The sequence below is a fragment of the Numida meleagris genome, chromosome 2 (genome assembly GCF_002078875.1).
Source record: "Numida meleagris isolate 19003 breed g44 Domestic line chromosome 2, NumMel1.0, whole genome shotgun sequence".
Taxonomy (NCBI): Eukaryota; Metazoa; Chordata; class Aves; order Galliformes; family Numididae; genus Numida; species Numida meleagris.
The window spans coordinates 53,098,302-53,119,470 of NC_034410.1; the positions used below are offsets into that span (position 1 = coordinate 53,098,302).

Sequence of the window (21,169 nt, forward strand, 5' to 3'; positions counted from 1 at the left end):
AGAGCATGCCCACACATACCAGCGCATGAAACAAATCACTAAGGAGAACACCGCACACCTGAAACTAAATACACAAGATTACATTACCTAAAATTACATTATCTTGAGAGATCTTCATATGGTCTTAAAAGATACAAGTGAAGTCTGCTTAATAATTCACTCACATCATATTAACTTCAATCTCAGAGTCATAAAACCTACAGTGGTCCATAGGGATTCAGTGTTATATTTGTATCTTACATTTAACACCATTGCCTTATACCTACTGTTAGCGCATATTAATGCAGGCACACACCAGTGTGCCTCCAGTATAATCGTGGAATCCCAAACCAAAAGGAAGATCAGATAACACAGGTATAGCTCTGACTACAGAGCTAGATGTAGCTCAGAACCCTGTTGCACATACTGTTTGAAGAGACTAAGCACATCACACACATAGTCTTCCCATTTTCCCTCATCTCTTCTCACCATACTCCTGTATACAAACAGCACATGTAGGAGAACCCAAATTACCAAAACCTTTAGCACTGGGCTGCAAAAGATTCTTCAAACGTTTCTTCACACGCTCATTCAAAATGTTAGTGACTTTATGCTTAAGTTACACAGGAAATAGGTATTCAAATTCTGAAAAAACAGAAACGTCTTTATTAACGTTACATTACAGTCTAAGGTTATTGGTCTGATGTTCAGCTGCAGATACAGTCAACATTATTACTGTAAGATTTCTAGCAGTACTACCAAAACCAAGCCACACTTTACCTGGTTATCACTGCCTTCTGAGGGCTTCACAATAGCAGACTTCTTTGTAAAAACAGGGATGGAAAATCTGATCAGTTTTGCAGTTTTCATACGTGTACATGCTCTTCAAGAAAGCTACTCAAGTGCAACAGAGAAAGCACTGATTGTTACGGATATTCAGGGCTGGATAACATGCATCCTAAGCTCATGAGGGACCTCCCTGATGTGGTTGCTAAGCCTCCCTCCGTCATATTTGAAAAGTCAGGGATGTCAGCCAAAGTCCCTGGTGACTGGAAAAAGGCAAACATCTCTCTCACTTTTAACGAAGGGAGAAAGACAGACTCAGGGAACTACAGGCCAGTGAGCCTCACCTCTGTGCCTGGGAAGATCAAAGACCCGTTAAGGCACATGACAGATGAGCAGGTGATCCAAGACAGCCAACACCACTTCACCAAAGGTCAGATCATGCCTGAACAATCTGATCACCTTCTATGATGGAGTGATGGTATTGGTGGACAAAGGGAGGGCAGCTCATGTCATCTTCCCAGACTTGTGCAAGGCCTTTGACACAGTCCTGTACCAAATCATTATCTCTAAAATCAGAGCGACGTGGGTTTGAAGGATAGACAATTTGGTGGATAAGGAATTGCTTGGAAGGTTGCAGCCAGAGGGTTGTGGTAAATGGCTATATGTTCAGGTGGAGGCTGGTAACGAGTGGTGTCCCTCAGGGGTCTGTCTTCAGATTGGTATTTGTTAACATCTTTATCAATGACATACATAATGGGATTGAGTGCACCCTCAGAAAGTTTGCTGATGACACTAAGATGAATGGTGCACTTGATACAATAGAAGGAAGGGATGACGTCGAAAGGGACCTTGACAAACTTGAACAGTGGGCCCATGTAAACCTAATGAGGTTCAATAAAGCCTAGTGCAAGGTGTTGCACTTGGGTCAGGGCAGTCTCAGATTATGCATGCAGACTGAGAGAAGAAATCTTTGAGAACAGCCCTGTGGAGAAGGACTTAGGGGTTCTGGTAAACGAGGAACTTAACATGAGCTAGCAGTGTGCACTTACAGCCCAAAAGACCAACTGTGCCCTGGGCTGCATCAAAAGAAGAGTGGCCAGTCAGGCAAAGGGAAGTGGTTGTCACTCCCTCTCTCCTCTACTCTCATGAGGCCCCACCTGGAGTAGTGCGTATAGGTCTGGGGTCTCAAATACAGGAAAGATTTAGAGCTTTTGGAAAAGGTCCAGAAGAGGGCCACAAAGATGATCAGAGGGCTGGAGCACCTCTCCTAAAAAGACAGGCTGAGGGAGCTTGGCTTGTTCAGTCTGGAGAAGAGAAGGCTCTGAGGAGACCTCATTTCAGCCTTCCAATATTTAAAGGGAGATTATAAACAGGAAAGAGATCAACTCCTTTCATGGGTATATAGTGACAGGACAAGAGGGAATGGTTTTAAACTAAAGGATGGGAGATTTCGATTACATGTCAGGGACAAGCTTTTCACTGAGAAGGTGGTGAGGTGCTGGAACAGGCTGCCCAGAGACTTTGTGGATGCCCCGCCCTTGGAGGTGTTCAAAGCCAGTCTGGACAGATCCCTGGGCAACCTGTTCTATTGCTTGATCTAGTGGTTGGCAGCCTTCACTGTGGCAGGGGGGTTGGAACTTAACGATCTTTGATGTCCCTTCCAACCCAAGCTATTCTATGATTTTACAATACACTTAACTGTACTAAGAAATCATCTATGGATTCACCTTCCTGAAAGGCGATATGCAGACTGACATAAGAACTTATACTATTGGGAAAAGATACTTCAGCAATATCACCAGCAATTTGATTTGCTAAGATCAAGCTGTTATATTGTTGGACAAGAACTGAGGGCAAACTCATTAAGATTTTTTTTTCCCCTAGAGATTTACGTTGCTAAACATCAAACATCTATATTACAAATCCAAGCCAATGGCCACTGAGAGCCAGAACAAAACGACTACCTTAGCCTTCAAGAGAAAAGAACAAAACAAACCACTTCTATTTTAGTAGATGTGAATAGCAAGGATGCAAGAGGACTCCTGGAAATGTAAAGTTCTGCTTGTTGTGGATATGAGAAAAGCACCTGATAAGCCCTGAAATCACTCACATTTAAAAGTCTTCAGAATTTCTTGTGCTTGTTCTTGTCATTTGATTGATCTTTGATCAAGAAATGAAATTCAGAACCTCAGGAGACAACTTTCTAGTTCTGAAGCTTGGAACCATAGACTTGCTTAGAGAGAGACAGTATCTCTCTACAGCCTGATCTGCGGAAAACCAAAGTAGAAGAGCAAATAAAAGAAAAATAATTCGTGTGGAGGCATCTACAGGAATACCGATGCAGTTTCAAGACATTGCTTACACTTGAGGGAAGAAGGAAAACAGCACCCATTCCGTGAAGTCAAAGCACTTGGAGTTTGTTGCCAGTATGCAAGTGGATAACCACTCATGCTTTTCTAGAATTACACTGAATGTTGTTATAGAACTATACAGTGTTTCTCTGTATTATGAATATAAAAATTAACACACCATTATTTATTAATATTATTCAGTCATGTATGAACAAAATGGTGATAATGGCTTCTTAAATTTTAAAATGTAATTTTGTTACCATGTGTTTGCTTTGGAATAAAGAGTATGTGCATCCCAGAATTTGCATTATATACTACAGAGTTTATAATAATATAATAATTAAGGTATAAATATGAGAGGTGTGTTTGTGTTCCAACTACATCAATTATCAGCTGCTTTGACTACTTCTAAGAAATTGATTTCTGAATTGTAACAGTAGATGATATGTCAGTTTTTGTGTACAAGAGCATTTTCGCCCACTTGGTTGTTCAAATCAATATTTGCAATGATTTTCAAATATTCTAATCACACATGTACTTGATCAGGCAATCTCAAAGTAAATAATTTAAGTCCATTCAAAAAGAGTTACACAAACAGTCCCAATCTGATGATGTTGCAGTATGGCTAAAATCAACACAACTGCATATTAATATATTCACATTTACTAGAACCTACCTTTTGTAATAAAAAGCCTTCTTTTCCCAGGCCATGCCTTGTCCTGAGCAGAAGCTGAATAAAAAAGGTACAAATACTTTTTTTGAATCAAAAAAAAAAAAAAAAAAGAGACAGCTTCAAGAGAATTTCAAGACTTCATATGCCATCTCACCCAAGATGGGATCATTTTCCTGCTTCACTCTTTTCTCTTTTGCACTGTCAATGCACATCCAGAGTTCTTCCAACAAGAATTTTACTTTTTCTGTTAAAGGAAACATTTTTGCAAAGTAAGGAAAACTTCAATTGCTTGGAGAACTTTACCTCAAAGGAAGAGAAAACTAAAATAAAAAATAAATGATGAAATTGGATCCAAATTTAGTACAATCCAAAAGGCAACAAAAACCTACCAAGACCTATAAGCACTGACAAAGTCTATCTTTTTCATATTATTTAATCTTGGCAACAGATTTCATATACAGGTACTGCAAAACAAGAAATAGAAAACAGAAGTTCTTCTTTTGCCTGAAAATTGCCTTCAAAGTACTCTAGACAATAAAAAAAGCAATGCTAGTATTTTTAGAAGTGCAAAAATATAGTTGCTTCAAGTTAAGCCTCTTCTACCCTCAGTACTTTAGAGGAAGTTTTGAATGGGTTAGCTTCGTTTTGAAGTTAGGTTTGCATAATTTGTAGGAATTATTTTAGATTATTAGAAAAAAAATGTGAAATATATCAGTAGGATAAGACAACTATTTATTGTGGATTTGTACATTAATTAAGCAGAGAGCCTCACACGGTTACAGATTACACTCCTATCTTGTCTCTTTTGCTTAGCATACTTCCTTTATGATCTGGTTGATTTTCAAAAATAAAGGAATTGTTTCTATTTTTCTTATTGTTTGCTTTGTTTTATAATTGCAAATCAATCTGCCACACATCACACATGGAGTAGATGTAGTTATCGTAACAAATCAAGTATCTTCCTTATTGCAAAACTGGGGATAGTTTAGTCATCTATTACATTATTCTCTCATCAATGTAACATATTTCTATCAACATCTGCTCTTAGAACAATTTTGTCATTCTCTTGCCAATGCGTAACCCCAAGCACTCCAAATGCTCTAAAAAAAAATGTAAGTTCAGGAAAGTGAATAAACTAATGTCCATAACAGTTACAATTCATAATAGTTTGGTCTGCACAGAGAAAGATCTTGCAAAAATCTTACCTTTGTCTATATCTGCTGTAAGATCTTCATTTGAACTCTGGGTCTCTGCATGTTTAACTGTTGAGAAGCAGGGAAAAAAGGAAGTGTTCATATGAAACACTACCACACAAATCTGAAGGTCATAAAAGCTGAACACATACCCTTCCTGCACTTCTCTTTAAGTACACCATCAAGCTTTCCCTGTAAAAATTAAATAATATTAATTATTCATGCAATATACTGTTTGCAGAGAATCTACTCTAAATTAGACTGAAATCTAAATCTACATTTCAAATGCCATATTTTAGTTTGAAAATTTATGAACATTTAAAACTGCTATGTTTATTCACTCAATATCCCCAAATGTCATTACACTATTTCAACATCTGTATTACAAGTAACTTCCTTATTTTTTCCCAGAAAACTCAAAAAATCTGATCTACAAAACAGGAAAGTTTTACCTGTGCCTTCTTTAACTCTTTTTCAAGTTTTTTCTTTTCAATTTTCAGTTGTTTGAAATCTTGTGTATGCTTTGTTGCAGCCTCTTCAAAAAACAGAATCAAAATTCAAGTTAGAAATTAAAAGGGCCAACTAATTTAATTTATACTAGTTACCAATTTGCAAATCACATTATGAGAAAAAGTAAATAGTGTGAAATAAAAATCTACCCAAGTTACATTTTAGCACATTAACACTTCAAACTTAATGTACAATTCATGCATGTAAGTATGTTTTCTTTGTCTGCACATCTAGTATTAAAGGGAACAAAATTAAGAATGAAGTGCAATGCTTCTTTGTGTGCTTCATTGAATGAAGCACAATGCTTTTTCGTGTACTTCATTCTGTAACTTAGAACAGAGGCTCTGGTTTAAGGGTGAAAACACTATAGCCAATTGCATTAGAAAAATGTAGATAAGCATTACCACAGATAACGTAGACAGATGTAGGTAAGAATGTTGTAACTCTCAATGTCCAGCATAGACCTTGAGAGCGGGCAGAAGAGGGGCAGAAATAAACTGTTTCTCCTTTCTGCAGATGGGCAGACATAAACAGTTGCATGGCAGGTAAATGGGGACTGAATTTGAAGTTCCTGGGGAAATCACAAGCCAGAGAGATGCTTTAGAGCTTGGTGCAATATCAGCTTAGTGATTTATACACAGAGAGCAGAGACAGATGGAACTTGTCTTCTGATCAGATCAGGTCACAAATCAGAAGGAAAGTAAATCAGAAGGAAGCACACTGAAAGGCAGCTCAGATGGCAGTCCAACAGAAGTAATCATAGAGAAAGAAAAAAGTCAGGATTGACAAAAGATACCAAACTAAAGTACGGAGACTGGGACAAGTAAAAAAAAAAAACAAAAAAGAACAAATCAAACTAGAAAAAATGCAAACTTCCTCACAGTATTTTGTTCTAGCTCTGCCAGAATTTGCATTTGGGATTAGAAGGTTTAAAAAAAACATGCTGCCGTTTTAAAAGAACTCCAAAACCTTAATCAAAACAAACATAATGTACATGTACTTTATATCAGGATTTGGGGGGTTTCTAAAATTAAGATACAAGTCACTCGGTTTATCATGGCTAGCTAACAAAACTTAATGTTTTAATGTATGTGGAAATTTAAACTGTACCCACATGTGCCACAAAGGAAAATGTTTGTCTTGCAAACTGACAGTACACCAAGGAAAGTATCAGAATGCTTTAAGCATATCCACTCTCCACTAGCAAAAAAAATAATGAAGGGAGAGTACTGGGAGGGGAAAGAGTGCCATGAGGTAAGTGCTTTAAAAACAATACAACAGCGACGAAAAGCAACGATCATATTGCCAGAATATTTAAAATCAAACCACTATAAATTCAAATATGAATATAAACATGACTAGATGAATCCTGTCAAGATTATCGGTGTGCTGGAGCACAAGCCCTATGATCTCTAGGAACCCTAGTTCAAGGAACTTGATTAGCTTGAGAAGAAAAAGCTTTGAAGGGCATTAAGAGCAGCTTTTCTACACAATGTATCAAGACGATGGTCTGTTAGGTGGTACACAGTGGAAGGAAACAAGAGGTTCTAACTGGCTACAAGAAAAAGATTTTTCACCATGAGGGCAGTCAGGTAGTGGATCAGGTTGCCCCGACAGGCTGGTCAGCCTCCATTCCTTGAGGTTTTCAAGCTCCCTTCCAACTTAGTTTAGGTCATGAGCCTGTGATACTTTACTGAAAATGTTCTGCAGAATGGCAGACGTAATTCAGAGACTAAGCATCACACATAGTAATGACTTGCCTTGCTCTCTGGGACTTTAGAATTAGAGAGTTTCTCTTTAACTTTTCAAATTACTTCTTTGGATACCAAAATAATCAAAAGATGGAATAGGACAACAGCACTGGTAATACAGTGTAAAAAGTTACCTTCCAGTTTCTTCACTTTTGCTTCCAGTTTCTTTCTCCTGTTAAAAAGAAGGCATTAATATACTTTTTGTACACAATTATGTTGTACGAAAAATTACCAGAAAATAAACCCAGACATTTCAGAGAAAACCTACTTCATGGACTCCAGGCCTGTGTCCCTGAATTTGAAAGCTTAAATCAGTGACACACTGCCGACATTCTCAGATCAGCAGATTTATCTGTTACAGCAACAGTTTGCTCTTTACTTAACCTAATCCATGTATATAAAGATACATTCAGCTACAGTTTTGAGGGAAAAAAAAAAAAAAAAGAATTCTAAGAAAACTGGCTTCTGTTTTCTGCACTTCTGTGATGCAATGCTGTGTGGGGTCTTGGCTGGTAAGGTTTTGGAAGCAAGGTGGGGTAGCCTCTTTGAGAAAAGATTATTTCCAACCAGCTCCAAAACAGATCCACTGCAGACCACAGCTGAATTTACCAGTGATACTGGTATAATCTCTGTAGTAACATAAGAAAAAGTAAAAATAAATAAACAAAAATGTTGAGCAGTAACTGAAGGAGTGAAAAAAACATGTGAGAGAAACAACCCTGTAGACACCAAGGGCAGCGAAGGAGCTGGGGGAAGAGGTACTCCAGTACTGGAGCAGAGACTGGTATTCCAGTACTGGAGCAGATTATATGCAAAACAAACAGAACTGAAAAAATACCAATGCTCACAGATCACTTTGATAAAGAAAGACCAACACTGTTCATCCATTCTCCACATTATAGCTTGTATAATGGAGTAAAATTTACATCCTTAGCCTTCCTGAACATGGAAGCTTTAATTATCCCTTCAGACGTTAACTAGAATGCATCTGAAGATGCACTCAGAGAAGATCACCGATTACCACCTTTGGAATGTTCAGCACTAAAAGTATTTAAACTACAGAGATAAGCTGATTCACTCAGGCCTTTTCTGCCCGAATAGATTCGTAATTAACTCTCCTCATACTCAGATGACTGCTCTGACAGTCAAACCACAGGTGAGAAATTCATAAAAATCATTTTAAAAGATTTTTGCAGTGCAAAAGAAAAAAACGTGTGCTTTCAAAAATAACAGGTAATGAACTTCTGCTTTTCTGTAGATTGTCTTTGACAAACGCACAGAAATTCTGCTGCATATACAAACAGCTAAGATCCTGAACAACCAGACAGCCACTACATGACAACATTTATCATATCAGAAGAAAGAATTACTGTTATAGGTACACTGGTATGCTGATTGATTACATCAATAAATACAAAAAACAAGATTAAGTAAATGATCCATTTGGACAGAGCTCCTCTTGTGATGCATGACTTAAGCTCCTATCTGATCTTCAAGATGCACGCACATCTTCAACTGACAGAAAGTTATGCTAACAAACTGCATTCAGAAGCAGAAGATATACAGTACTATAACCTACCCGAATTACAAAAAACATTAATATATTTCTAACAGTCGACAGTTAAAAAAAATATATAAGTACAAACAAAAACTGTGTCTGTGATACCAGTTTGATCCATAGAGATAACATGAACTTTTAATTTAAATGAACAATCTTACTTACGGAACAGCCTTAAGCTTTGAACATTTCTTTCAAATCTCTATAGACGCCATTTCATATCCAGAATCTTCTTAATAGTGGGAATGCTATAACATTTGTCTCAATTTATCATTCTTATAACCTTAGAAGGAACTTACCATCCTTGTAAATATTCAAAGCGCAACTAAATAACATCCTTAGCAACTCAACTCAAAAGCTATCTCTGAATTGCAGACTAGAATAACAGACTACAGAAAGCATATAAGAAGTTAGTCTCCATCTTATTTATAAGCTCCTTTTAAACACTGAAGGGTTGCAATGAGGCCTCCCCAAAGCCTTCTCTTCTCCAGACTGAAAAATCCAAGCTCCCTCAACCTTTTCTTGTAGAAGAGGCACTCCAGCCTTCTGATCACCTTCACAGCCCTCTTCTGGACCCATTCCTGGGAAGCGGTTGCTCCACATCCTTCTTCCACTAGGGACCACAGACCTGGATGCAACACTCCAGATGAGGTCTCATGAGGGCAGAACAGAGAGGGACTATCAGTTCCTTTGCCCTACCAGTCGCTCTTCTTTTGACACAGCCCAGGATACAGTTGGACATCTGGGCTGCAAGTGCACACCGCTGCCTCATGTCAAGCTTTTAATTCACCAGGACCCCCAACTCCCTCTCCACAGGGCTGCTCTCAATGAGTTTTTCTCCTAGCCTGTCCACATAGCTGAGATTGCCGTGACTCGGATGCAACACTTCGCACTTGGATTTGCTGAAACTCATCAGGTTCACAGCTAGCTCACGTCCCTTTGGGTTGCACCCTTTCTTTGTGTTCTATCAACTACTGAGCTTAGAGTCATCAGCAAACTCACTGAGGGCGCACTCCATCTAGGTTGTTGAAAAAGATGTTGAAGAGCAGGAATGAATCCCAAGACAGACCCCTGGGATTCGCTACTTATCACCAGCCTCCACCTGGACGTAGAACCTTTGACTGCAACCCTCTGGCTGTGATCTTCCAATCAATTTGTTATCCAACACATTCAGCCTCATCAGGTAGTCTCAAACTAACTCTTTGCTTACAGTGGGAGGGATTTTTGCTCCCCCAGTCCCCAGGGACTTGAAAGTTGTGAGAAATCCAACCATCAGAGAGGAGTGATGCAAAGAACTTGCTGAGTACCTCAGCTTCCTCCATGTCTGTTCTTGCCAGTTCTCACTTCTCGTTTATCAGAGTGGGCACGCTCTCTGTCTTCTTTTCTGACTAATGTGCTATGAAGTCCCTTTTCGTTCTTCAGCACATGTCTTGTCAAATTCATTTCCAAGCTCAGTTGACTTGGCTTTCCTGATCCCACCTCTACACAATCAGACAGCATCCCCATACCCCTCCCAGGCTACACGTCCCTGCTTCCACTGCCTGTGCATTTACTTCTTAGCTTCCACTTTCACCAGCAGGTTCTTGCTCAGCTGTACCTGTTTCCTGCCTCCCCTGCTTGCTTTCATACACCTGGGGACGTGATGGGACAGCTCTTGCACTTTAAGAAAGGTGTTCCAAAAGAGATGGCACCTTTGCTCAGTTACTTTGGCCTTCAGGACAGCTTTCCAGGGGATCTCTTCCACTAATTCTTTAAACAGCTGGAATTTTGTTTTTCTGAAGTTCAGAATCCTGGTTTTGCTCTTTGCCAGGCCCATATTCCAGGAGATTACAAACTCAATCAACCAGTGCATGGTCACTAAAGGCCAGACTACCTCTGATCTTAAACTTTTCAATGAGCTCATCTGCATGGGTGAGCACCAGGTCCAGTAATGCTTCTCCTCTGCTGGGTTTGTCTAATACTTGGATCAAGAAGTTCTCCTCAGGGCACACCCAAGAGTCAGCTTACAGCCTGCTGTGTTGCTTTCCCAGCAAACAGCTAGGTGGTTGAAACACCCCATCAGGATGAGAGCCTGCCAGTGCAATGCTTCTTATAGCTGAATCAAGAAGTCCTGGTCAACAGACTCCTCTTGATCAGGCAGCCTGTAGAAGACCCTGTCCACCAGACATCCTTTGTTGGTCCAGTCCTTAATTTTCACCCACAAGCTCTTAGCTTCTTTCTGGCTGTTGCTCAGAAGCAACACTTTGCAATCCATCATCTCTTTCTTAATATAGAGAGCAACACCACTGCCCCTCCTGCCCTGCCTATCTCATCTAAAAAGCCTGTAGCCCTCAACTGCAGTGTTTCACTTGTACAAGTTGTCCCACCACGTTTCCATTATAGCATTAATGTCATAGTTTTCTAACTGCACCATGATACGCAACTCATCCTGCTAGTTTCCAATGCTGCATGCACTAGTATAGAGGCACTTCTGTTGTGTTATCAGCTGCATAACGTTCTCAGAACAGCCTTCCCACATTCCCTCAGAACAATTCTGAGGTTTTAACCTGCTGCTTCCTAGAATGATAGTGTTTTCTAGCTCTTCTCTGTCATTCAGAAATACATCCCCTTCCCTTCCTGAATCTAGTTAAAAGCTCTGCTAATAAGTCCAGCCAGCTTGCTGCCAAGAACACTCTTGCCACACCTGGTCACTTGCATTTCACCTGACGTCAACAGGCTGGTCTCTCAAAGGTGCATTCAACATCACAGAACCCAAAACCCTGAGCACGATACCATCCATACAGCCAGTCATTCACCCAATCCATTTGTCTCTTTCCTGGGTCCCAGCCTCCAACTTGGAGGAGAGAGAACACTACCTGTGCTCCCAATCCCTTGAATATCTCTCTGAGAGACATAAAATCTATTTTGTGGTCTCCTTGTTCCCCTTGCTAAATCCACGGCAACTAATTTTAATGATTTTCTCATCCTTCACGTGCCTGGAAATGATTTCAAGGAGTAGCTGATCCACTATATTTCTAGCAATTGATGTGAGGCTGAGAAGCCTGTATTTCTCTGGGTCCTCCTTCTTGCCCTTCTTGAAGATGCGTTTGACAAACAGGGGACAGGACATATCTGTATTTATGCCAGCATACTAAAGTAATCAGTTTTCTCCTGAAACAGCGTCAGCAATGGTGTTGCTGCTCTCTGCTGCTTAGATAGGAGCTACAAATTCCTTCAATCTTACAGGACAAAGTACTTATATGCAAAAGAAGAGCAGTCTGGCAGAAGTGACAACAGCAAGTAACACCAATGTTAGTCTGCTGTGGTGCACTGTTGTGCTTGTGATTATCTATGTGTTTCACAAGGCATGTAAAGGTACAAGAGTATTTCATGGGAGAAAAACTGCCAGTCCCTTAATTGTCTCTGTGGAACTTCATTGGAACTCTCTCCAGCACGCTTTGTCTGTATTATACTGGGGAGCATAGGACACACTCCTCCAGGTATGGCCTCACTAGTGCTAAAAAAATAATAATAAAAAATGAAGAGAAAAAGAAGAGGGAGAATGTCTTCCCTAAACCTGCTGTTAACACCAAAATTAAAGCCAGTTTACAAGGAAGGAAGGAGTAACCAATCAAGTCCCAGTGGTATGTGTGCTGGCATACATCAGGAATAAAAGTTGGCAAGCAAAAAAAGCAAAACGGTCTTTTAAAATTAGACAGCGAGCATTAGTGTTGATAAATACACAGTGATGCACGTGGAGGAAAATTACAACTACAAATTCACAACACCCAGCTGTATACAAGCTGGTTCCCTTTTGAGATCATAAGAAGCTTTCCATGCAACACTGACAGTTCACTGTTCCCAGCCACAACTGATTTAATGCTAGGAGTATAAGAGTTAAAAATGCAATTAGAGAAATTCTTCACAAAGATGATATACACATAAGCTCCAGTTAAGGAAGCCTTTGAGTGACTGGTTACTTTAAGAACAAATTATGGGAATTACCAAGGCACTGTTTCACAGTGTTGTGTACTACATCAGCAAAAACGGCTTCTCCGTTTTTTGGGGCCACATCCGTTCTGTTCATTTCCAACCATGGTAGCCAGATCAGTGTCTGCTCAATTGCTTCCTTAAAACTCAACGTTACAATTGTTTATAAAAGCAAATTACACTTATTATCATTTACGTATTGGGTCTAGATACTTATCAACACAAGGGAAATGGATGGCAATAAGAAAAAAAACAAGACTAACACTTTCTTCTCCAACTTCATCTTGTTCTTAAAATCCTTCACTGAACAACCACTGAAAGCCACTTCAAAACAGAATACTACGTAATCTAATATTACTTTCCAGAGAGTTTGCTACACAGTTTAAGACAACTCTCCCATCAACTCCCTGTTCTACCAACCTACAAGCATTAACATTTAAGCAAAATGAAAAGTGTAACTAGGTAAGGTACAAGATGAAGCTCTGGAAGAATAAGGGGAAAAGAAACAAGGTGAAAAAAAAAAAAAAAACACAAATATCACTCACACAGCATCACTTTTAACTATTTCTTCTTTAATTCTAACACATTCCAGCTGACTCTCCTGATAAATCTTGAGAGAACTCTGTGGAAAAAGAAAATGTAATTAAAACATGTCCTTCCTGGGTGTGGGGAGGGTGGGGATGTGAAAATAAAAAATAAAGTAAAAACAAAGCAGACATTTTAGCCAATCAAGTGAGAACTGTTGCATAGCCAAAAAGTACACTGAATAAGAGAAGAAGCACATTGAAAGGTCTCTCTTGCACTTAAGAGGCAAGAGTTATAACAAAAAGTACGTAGTTCCTATCCTATCCGGATAGGAACTCAAAGCTGCAGTTGAGAGCACAGCTATTATACACCATACATATAATCTGGCATTCGCTCAGGAAAAGCTATCAGGATATCAGTTATGGTGTACAAGCACTTGAGCAAAAGGAACAAGCAGAAGGAGTAGCAGGCAGGTGCATACCTACAGGGCTATGATGTCATTGGCATCACTGAGACATGGTGAGACTACTCTCACAAATGGAATGTAGGAATAGAGGGGTATAAACTCTTTAGGAAAGACAAGCAGGGGAGAAGGGGAGGGGGTGTTGCCCTCTACATCAATGACCACCTGAAGTCCATGGAGCTCCACCTGGACATAGATGAGGAGCTGACAGAGATCTTTTAGGTTAGGGTTAAAGAGAAGGCAGGGGAAGGAGACATCACAGTGGGGGTCTGCTACAGGCCACCTGACCAGGAAGACCAAGTGGAAGAGGCCCTCTATAAACAGATAGGAGCAGCTTCACATTCACAAAACATGGTCCTCACAGAGGACTTCAACCACCCTGATATCTTTAGAGGGACAACACAGCAGGGCACCAGAAATCAAAAAGGTTCCTGGAATGTGTTGATGATAACTTCCTCTTCCAAGTAGTACAGGAACCTGTAAGAAAAGGTGCTATGCTGGACCTTGTCCTCACCAAGAAGGAGAGGCTGGTGAGTAATGTGAAGCTCAAGGGCAGCCTTGGCTATAATGACTACTAAAGGTAGAGTTCAAAATTCTTAGGGTGTCAAAGAGGGTGCACACCAAGCTTGCTACTCTGGACTTCAGGAAAGCAGACTTTGAACTCTTCAGGGAACTGCTTGGGAGGGTGATGAGGGAGAAAGCCCAGGAGGGAAGAGGGGCCCAAGAAAGCTGGTCAGTATTCAAGCACCAACCCCCTCAACCCAGAAGCAGCACATCCCAAGAAAAAGGAAGGCAGGCAAGAATGCCAGGAGGCCTCTGTGGATCAACAAGAAACTTCTGGACTTACTACAGCACAAAAAGAAAGTCTATAGCGAGTGGAAGCAGGAACAGGAGTCCTGGGAGGACTACAAATAAGTTGACTGAGCAGCCAGGGATCAGGTTAGGAAAGCTAAAATCCAGACAGAATTAAATCTAGCCAGGGACATAAAGGGGAACAAGGAGAAATTCTACAGGAGCAGATCCTCCTGAAGGCCCTACTAAGACACATGGAAAATAAAGATGAGGTGATTGGTGGCAACCAAGAAAGAGCAACTGACGTCATCTCCCTGGACTTGTGCAAAGCATTTGACACCGTCCCATGTGACAGCCTGGTCACCAAATTGGAGAAAAATAGATTTGATGGATGGACCACTCGCTGGATAAGGAATTGGCAGGATGGTTGCACTGAGAGAGTTGCAGTCAACAGCTCAATGTCCAAACACAGACCGGTGACAAGTGGCATTCCTAAGGGATCAGAATTGGGATCTCTGTTATTTAATATCTTTGTAGGCAACATGGACAGTGGGATCAAGTGCACCCTCAGCAAGTTTGCAGACAACACCAAGCTGAGTGGTGCAGTTGACACATTAGAGGGAAGGAATGCTATCCAGAGGGACCTGGAGAGGCTCATGAAGTTCAGCAAGGCCAAGTGCAAGGTCCTGCAACTGGATTGGGGTAATCCCAAACACAGATATAGGTTGGGTGGAGAATGGCCCGAGGAGAAGGATTTGGGAGTGTCGGTTGATGGAAGATTCAATGTAAGCGAGCAATGTATGCTTGCAGCCCAGAAGGCCAATTGTATCCCGGGCTGCATCAAGTGAAGTGTGACCAGCAAGTCAAGGGAGGTGATTCTGCCCTCTACTTTACTCTCATGAGACCCCACCAGGAGTACTGCATCCAGTTCTGGATCTCCCAACAAAAGAAGGACATGGAGTTATTGGAGCAGGCCCAGAGGAGGGTTGCAAAGATGATCAGAGAGCTGGGGCACTTCCCCTACAAGGAGAGGCTGAAGAGAGTTGGGGCTCTTACGGCTGGAGAAGAGAAAGCTCCGGAGGAGCCTTCCAGTACCTGATAGGAGCCTACAGGAAAGCTGGGGAGGGCAGCCAGAGACAGGATGAGGGAAAATGGTTTTAAACTGGATGAGGGCAGATTTAGGCTAGATAATAGGATGAAATTCTTTACTGTGAGGGTGGTGAGACACTGGAACAGGATGCTCAGGAAGGTTGTGAATGCCCCCTCCCTGGAAGCATTCAAGGCCAGGCTGGATGGGGCTTTGAGCATCCTTGTCTAGAGGGAGGTGTCCCCGCCTACAGAAGGGGGGTTGGAACTACATGATCCTAAAAGATCCCATCCAACCCAAACTATTCTATGATTCTATTATGGCTTGCTGAAAGAAGACAAATCAAAGATTAAATACAGGTCTAACACAGAAGAAAAACTGTATATAGTGACACAAAAAACGTTATTTCCCTATCTTATATAGGCAAAAAAACAAACCCCAGAACTCTGAGTTTTGTTGTTTTGTTTATTTGATTTTTTTTCTGGCAAATGTAATAGTTAATGTCTAGTAAATAACTGTATTTAGAGGATTTGAACAGTCAAACTTTCTTCTGCAGAAGAATTAGGTAAGAGGCAGGAGAGAAACTAGGAATAAACCCAAGTAGCTAATAATGTAGAAGCATACGTCCAAAACTGTTAAAGAAACAAAATACTAATTAGTTCAGACAGGCTCTCTTCGCACCTTTTTAATAGCACAGGCTATGAAGAATTCAGTAATTTAGTAATCCAAATTAGAGCAGAAAAGCCAAGGAATTTGAATATAACTCCTCCTTTCCTAAATAATAATAACAAAGAATATGATCAAAAATCACTGAGCAAAATTTCAGGTTTTTCCAGTTCCTATCTGAAACTTGCTGCCATTTAATTGATTTTATCTAAAACTGGAGCTGCTTGTCCCAACAAGCTGGCAATAACTGGGCCCATTATAACCTGACACTTTAAGATAAGCATTAAATGTTTGCTTCCTTCAACAGACTAATTGCAAGTTATTTAGACCTTACAAGCACACCTTTTTCTCTTCCAATTCTGCTTTCAAGGAACTCAACTCTTTCTGACCCTTTTCCAGAGGCTGGATTTTCTGTAGCATCTGCTCCACTTGACAACGTAGAGCAGAGATCTCCCTGAAACAGGAAATGTAATCTAAATTTTTAAAAATTCCAAAAAAATATGGGTACTTTTAATACTGGAGTCAATCAGATCAAACTTACCTTTCAGCAAATTGAAGCTGTAATCTCTTGTTAAGGTAGAAATTTAAGATAGTTTATTCTACTTCCTGAAGTATATGTCAGTCCAATCACCACTTGCAAAGAAAAAATCTAATGACTTCCACCCAACAAGCAAACACTTCATTTTACAAGTTTAACTTAGACATTTCAATGTGTTTGAAGTGAATAAACAGAGCTTTTCTTTGAAAAAAAAAAGAGTAATTCTCAGCAACGCAGATTTTAAGTAGTTCCTGTTAAAACGTATATTAGACACAGATCTTTAGTTTTGAAGCCCTATTTATTTTCTAAGTCCATCCAGCCTGTTCTTTACTACAGAAAGGCATCCTCTCTTAACTTAAGCCTTAAATAAAAAGCCTCAGGCCCTCTTATGAGAGATGTTGATATACCACTTCTGTGAGAGCACTAATAGAAAAATAAAGGATATCAGTGCATTTCTGTTGATACTCTGTCAGCAAACGGCTGCAAGAAAAAGATAAAAATACTATTCATAAAAGCCAATTACATTACTCATTTTATAAACTGATTTTAACAATATATCCTAAGACACTTTTCCTTTTGCTTTATAGATAAATGCGGGAAATAGATAATAAGCTTCCATTTTCTGATGGAAGTCAACATTACCCTTTTGTTACATTAAGCCATTCAAATCTCAAATCAGACTTCCATAAAATTAAAATACAACTAAACTAATAGTTACATGAACTTACAGTGATTAACTATTTGCAGCTTTTACAAAAAAAAAACCAGAAAATATACAATTTGGGTAAGGAATATGTGTGTATCTGTGTGTTTATCACAAAATTAAGCCCTAAGTTTAAGCTTCCAAACTTAAAAGAATATCTTCCAAGGAAAGAACACACAAATGGAAGAGAAATAGTTCAAAAGACTCTAAGGCTTTAATCTTTATATTATTCTCCTAGAAACGATAAGAGTGTAAAGGCTACTCTGACCAGTGGGCCAAGGGACAGCATCAAGAACAGCTACTCTCTCCTTTCTTCAAATTTAACAGTTTTTATGAATGGAGAGAAGAAAGGGCAAGAATGAGAAGTACAGTGGCAGTTACTCCAGACAGGCCTCCATTACTTTCTCCTGCAGCAGGTAAAGACTCATCAAGTCAGACTAAAAAGAAAGGGGCTGAACTGCAACTAGATAGAGCAGAGGTAATTCACATAGGAAATGAGTGCACAGGCAAGGAGGAGGAGGACACAGTTTGGAGGTAGGAAAAGTGCCCTATGTAAGCACAGAGAGTAAGGAGTTTAGAAGAAAAGGGTCTCAAGAAAAGCAGCAAGGGTTCTCTTAAATGTCTTCCGGAAACCAGATTAGCTAAAGCCTGACTGACATGTATCTGGGGAGCAATGCGTAAGAAACAAACCATTACAATTAGGAGATGTAGCAAGTATATTTGGCCATGGTATGGCGCAACACAAAACATACCACAATACTTTCTTTCATACAAAGTTATACTGATGGTTACTGAAAAGTGGTGGAAATGGTCCCAAAAGAGAAAGCAAAGTATATGAAGCATTTTGAAGTGTTACTGTTCTAACCATTTTACAGCCTCACTGCATACTCTGGTATTTAATTCCAGGAGCATTTCACATCTTAACGCTAGGATTAAGTTTTCCCAAAAAGGTTTTTATACATCTGTGCTCAGCTTTCAGTTCTCACACATGGTTAGCAATCTATAAAATGAAATAAATCCCTCTCTTCTTCTGCTAGCTGCCTATTCAGAGTAATAAAAAAGCTACAGAACTACACAAAAACCCGTTTTTATTTTTACACATAGACATTTTAAGTTATAAAGAAGCCTTTAAATCTAGATTTAAGATTTGTTACTGAAGTTTCTTTTACTTTCAGAGTTTATTTCTGTGCATTAAATGAACATCTATATCCTCCAGACCATATTTATTAATTAGTTAAGAATAGCAAATATATATACACATAATGCACACTTGTGCAATTGTACTTACTCGCCATTAATCATTTTTTGCTTCAGTGCAACTAATGCAGCAACATATTCATTTATATTCTGTAAGGAAGAGTATCAAGCTGGTAAACATGTTTCACCCCCAAAACAGTACCATGCACTGTAAATGACTCCTAATCTGATTAGGAATGTTTTACATTGTAAAATAACTGGCCTTTTAAATTTTCTCTTATAAAACAGCTTATTTACTAAAAAATATTAACGTTAAGGTATACATACAAATACATATTAAGAATGCAGACTCCACACGAAAATATGTATACTTAGGACAGGACTTACTACAAAAGTTCTTTAAACTTTGCCAGTATGGTAGAATATGTATAAAAATAATCATAATTTATCTCTCAAAATCAAATTAAACTTAGGAAAAATATTTCAAAAAAACACTTCCTAGTTCTTCTGAGGCTACAAATATCCCAGATACATGATTCATATTAATTCTAGGTGTGCCTGATGATCTTCCCTACTCTACAAACTCTCAGCAGTGTCTTCCTCTCGTTTAAAGGGGAAACAAAGATTGCTCAAAGTGTTATGCTATATAACATTCTAGCTTAAGAACATTTTAAGGAACAAAGGCAAATAGCTTTCTTCCACTGCATCGAAGCAACCCCAAAAGGATACTAGAAACTCACAAGACGTCTCTAGCCAAACTGCAGTCTGATTGCAACGACAGGAAATATTTTTCTACCGAATATATGCTGCATTTCGCCCATTTAAAGCTCCCCTCTGCTGCTACCTTTCCAGAACCTGTATGACAGATTCGCTATCCGAGTTCGCGTTGCACCGGGAGAAGGGATGAAGAACCCAGCGTTCCTCTACCCACAATGGCCCGGCCTACTCCCACGATCGCGTCTCAAAGCAAAAACCCCGCCCAGACACTCCAGCCCTAAACGGACCGTGGACCATTGCTACCTGCTGGAGAACACCACAGTTCTTGCAGGGCACGGCGGCAGCAGCAGTCCCCGCTGGCGGCAGCTGTGTCTCCCCAGGCATCATAGTCCCTGCCGCGCCTTGAGCACCGCACATCCACCCCCCCCCGCCCCTACACCTCCCTCCCCCAGCCCCTGCAGCGCCGCGGATGAAGCGTCACGCGGCGCGCCGCCACCTCAGCGAGGACCCAGACCCACCCACACGTCCCCGAGAGCGACTCCGTCGCTGCCTGACTGGTGGCGCCAAAAAGACGGAAGATGGTGTCCTCTAAAGAGGGCATGCGTCGAAAGGGCCCGGTGAACAACATCTTGGCGCAGACTGGGGAACGGTACCATTTTTGTTTTTCGATACGTCCATTCGTCCAAGGCGCTGTTGCCGTTCGGGCCCGAGAGCATTCGCCGTAAGCGCAGGCGCCTATGCGGACAGGCTTTTCTCGCCTCGCGAGCGGGTGCGGCTGGTCGCTGGTCTCTGCGGAGTGCGGCGCGTCGGAGTCCGGAGGCGTCGCTGAGCTGTTTTGCTCCCTGCCCTTTCTGATTGCCGCCCGGAGCGAGACGGAGCAGGGCTGACCACGCGGAGTCAACTACGCTTGGCCATGTAACTGCAGGGCAGGTGGCACTGGGTGATCTCGTCTCACCTCTCGCTGCTGAATGTCATCTGATAGAAGTCCACATTTTGTGCTGAAGTAGTTGTTGAAATCAGTAAATTGCTAAGCATTTAATGGAAGCTGCATACCACTTACAGACCCCAGTCTAGTGGGAAAGTGGAAAGTGGAAAGGATGAATTAAGCGCTTAAAGTGCTGCTGAGCAAAAAATGTCAAGAGACCTCTGTGGATTGGACTCGGGCTTTACCTTTTGCCTTGTTGAGAATTAGAGTCCAGCCTCAAGATAGATAGCACCTTAGCCCATATGAATTGATGTACAGACAACCATATCAGACTCCTGGATTGCCAGGAGAGATGTGAGATGAAAAAGAGAATCTGCCTCCTGTGGAAGACGGGACAGGTAACTCAGGGAGAGTACAAAGAGGTTGCCAGGATGTGCAGGGAGAAAATTAGAAAGGCAAAGGCCCAGCTCGAATTAAGCTTGGCTGCTGGGATTAAAGAGAACAAGAAACTCTTTCACAAATATATTAACAGTAAGAGGAGGACCAAGGAGAATCTCCATTCTTTACTGGACGCGGCTGGGAATGTAGCTACTGAGGACAATGAAAAGGCTGAGGTTCTCAATGCCTTTTTTACGTCTGTCTTTAAAAGCCAGACCAGTTGTCCTCAGAGCACTCTACTCTCTGAGCTGGAAGTCTCGGATGGGGAGCGAAACAAACCCCCCATGATTCAGGAGGAAACGGTCAGAGACCTACTACTCCACCTGGACTGCCACAAGTCCATGGGGC

At 40.7% G+C, this 21,169-nt stretch overlaps 1 protein-coding gene across 4 annotated transcripts in view; it reads right to left on the bottom strand.

Moving 5' to 3' along the window:
• ICE1 (interactor of little elongation complex ELL subunit 1) overlaps positions 1 to 19,902 on the bottom strand; it is a 42,806-nt gene extending 22,904 nt beyond the window's left edge. For 3 of the 4 annotated variants that reach the window (XR_002434765.1, XM_021385473.1, XM_021385476.1), the window contains exons 1-12: positions 19,762 to 19,902; positions 18,833 to 18,891; positions 17,287 to 17,321; positions 16,845 to 16,863; positions 16,646 to 16,757; positions 13,316 to 13,392; positions 7,378 to 7,415; positions 5,435 to 5,517; positions 5,135 to 5,174; positions 4,995 to 5,051; positions 3,944 to 4,033; positions 3,793 to 3,846 (exon numbers count right to left, since the gene is read on the bottom strand). Coding sequence is in view for 3 of the 4 variants with exons in the window: in XM_021385473.1 (XP_021241148.1) it covers positions 3,793 to 3,846; positions 3,944 to 4,033; positions 4,995 to 5,051; positions 5,135 to 5,174; positions 5,435 to 5,517; positions 7,378 to 7,415; positions 13,316 to 13,392; positions 16,646 to 16,757; positions 16,845 to 16,863; positions 17,287 to 17,321; positions 18,833 to 18,891; positions 19,762 to 19,875 (778 nt within the window). In the remaining variant the exon portion in view is untranslated. Of the gene's footprint in view, positions 1 to 3,792; positions 3,847 to 3,943; positions 4,034 to 4,994; positions 5,052 to 5,134; positions 5,175 to 5,434; positions 5,518 to 7,377; positions 7,416 to 13,315; positions 13,393 to 16,645; positions 16,758 to 16,844; positions 16,864 to 17,286; positions 17,322 to 18,832; positions 18,892 to 19,585; positions 19,699 to 19,761 lie in introns of those variants that run through there. The other variant, XM_021385474.1, reaches the window with a different exon arrangement.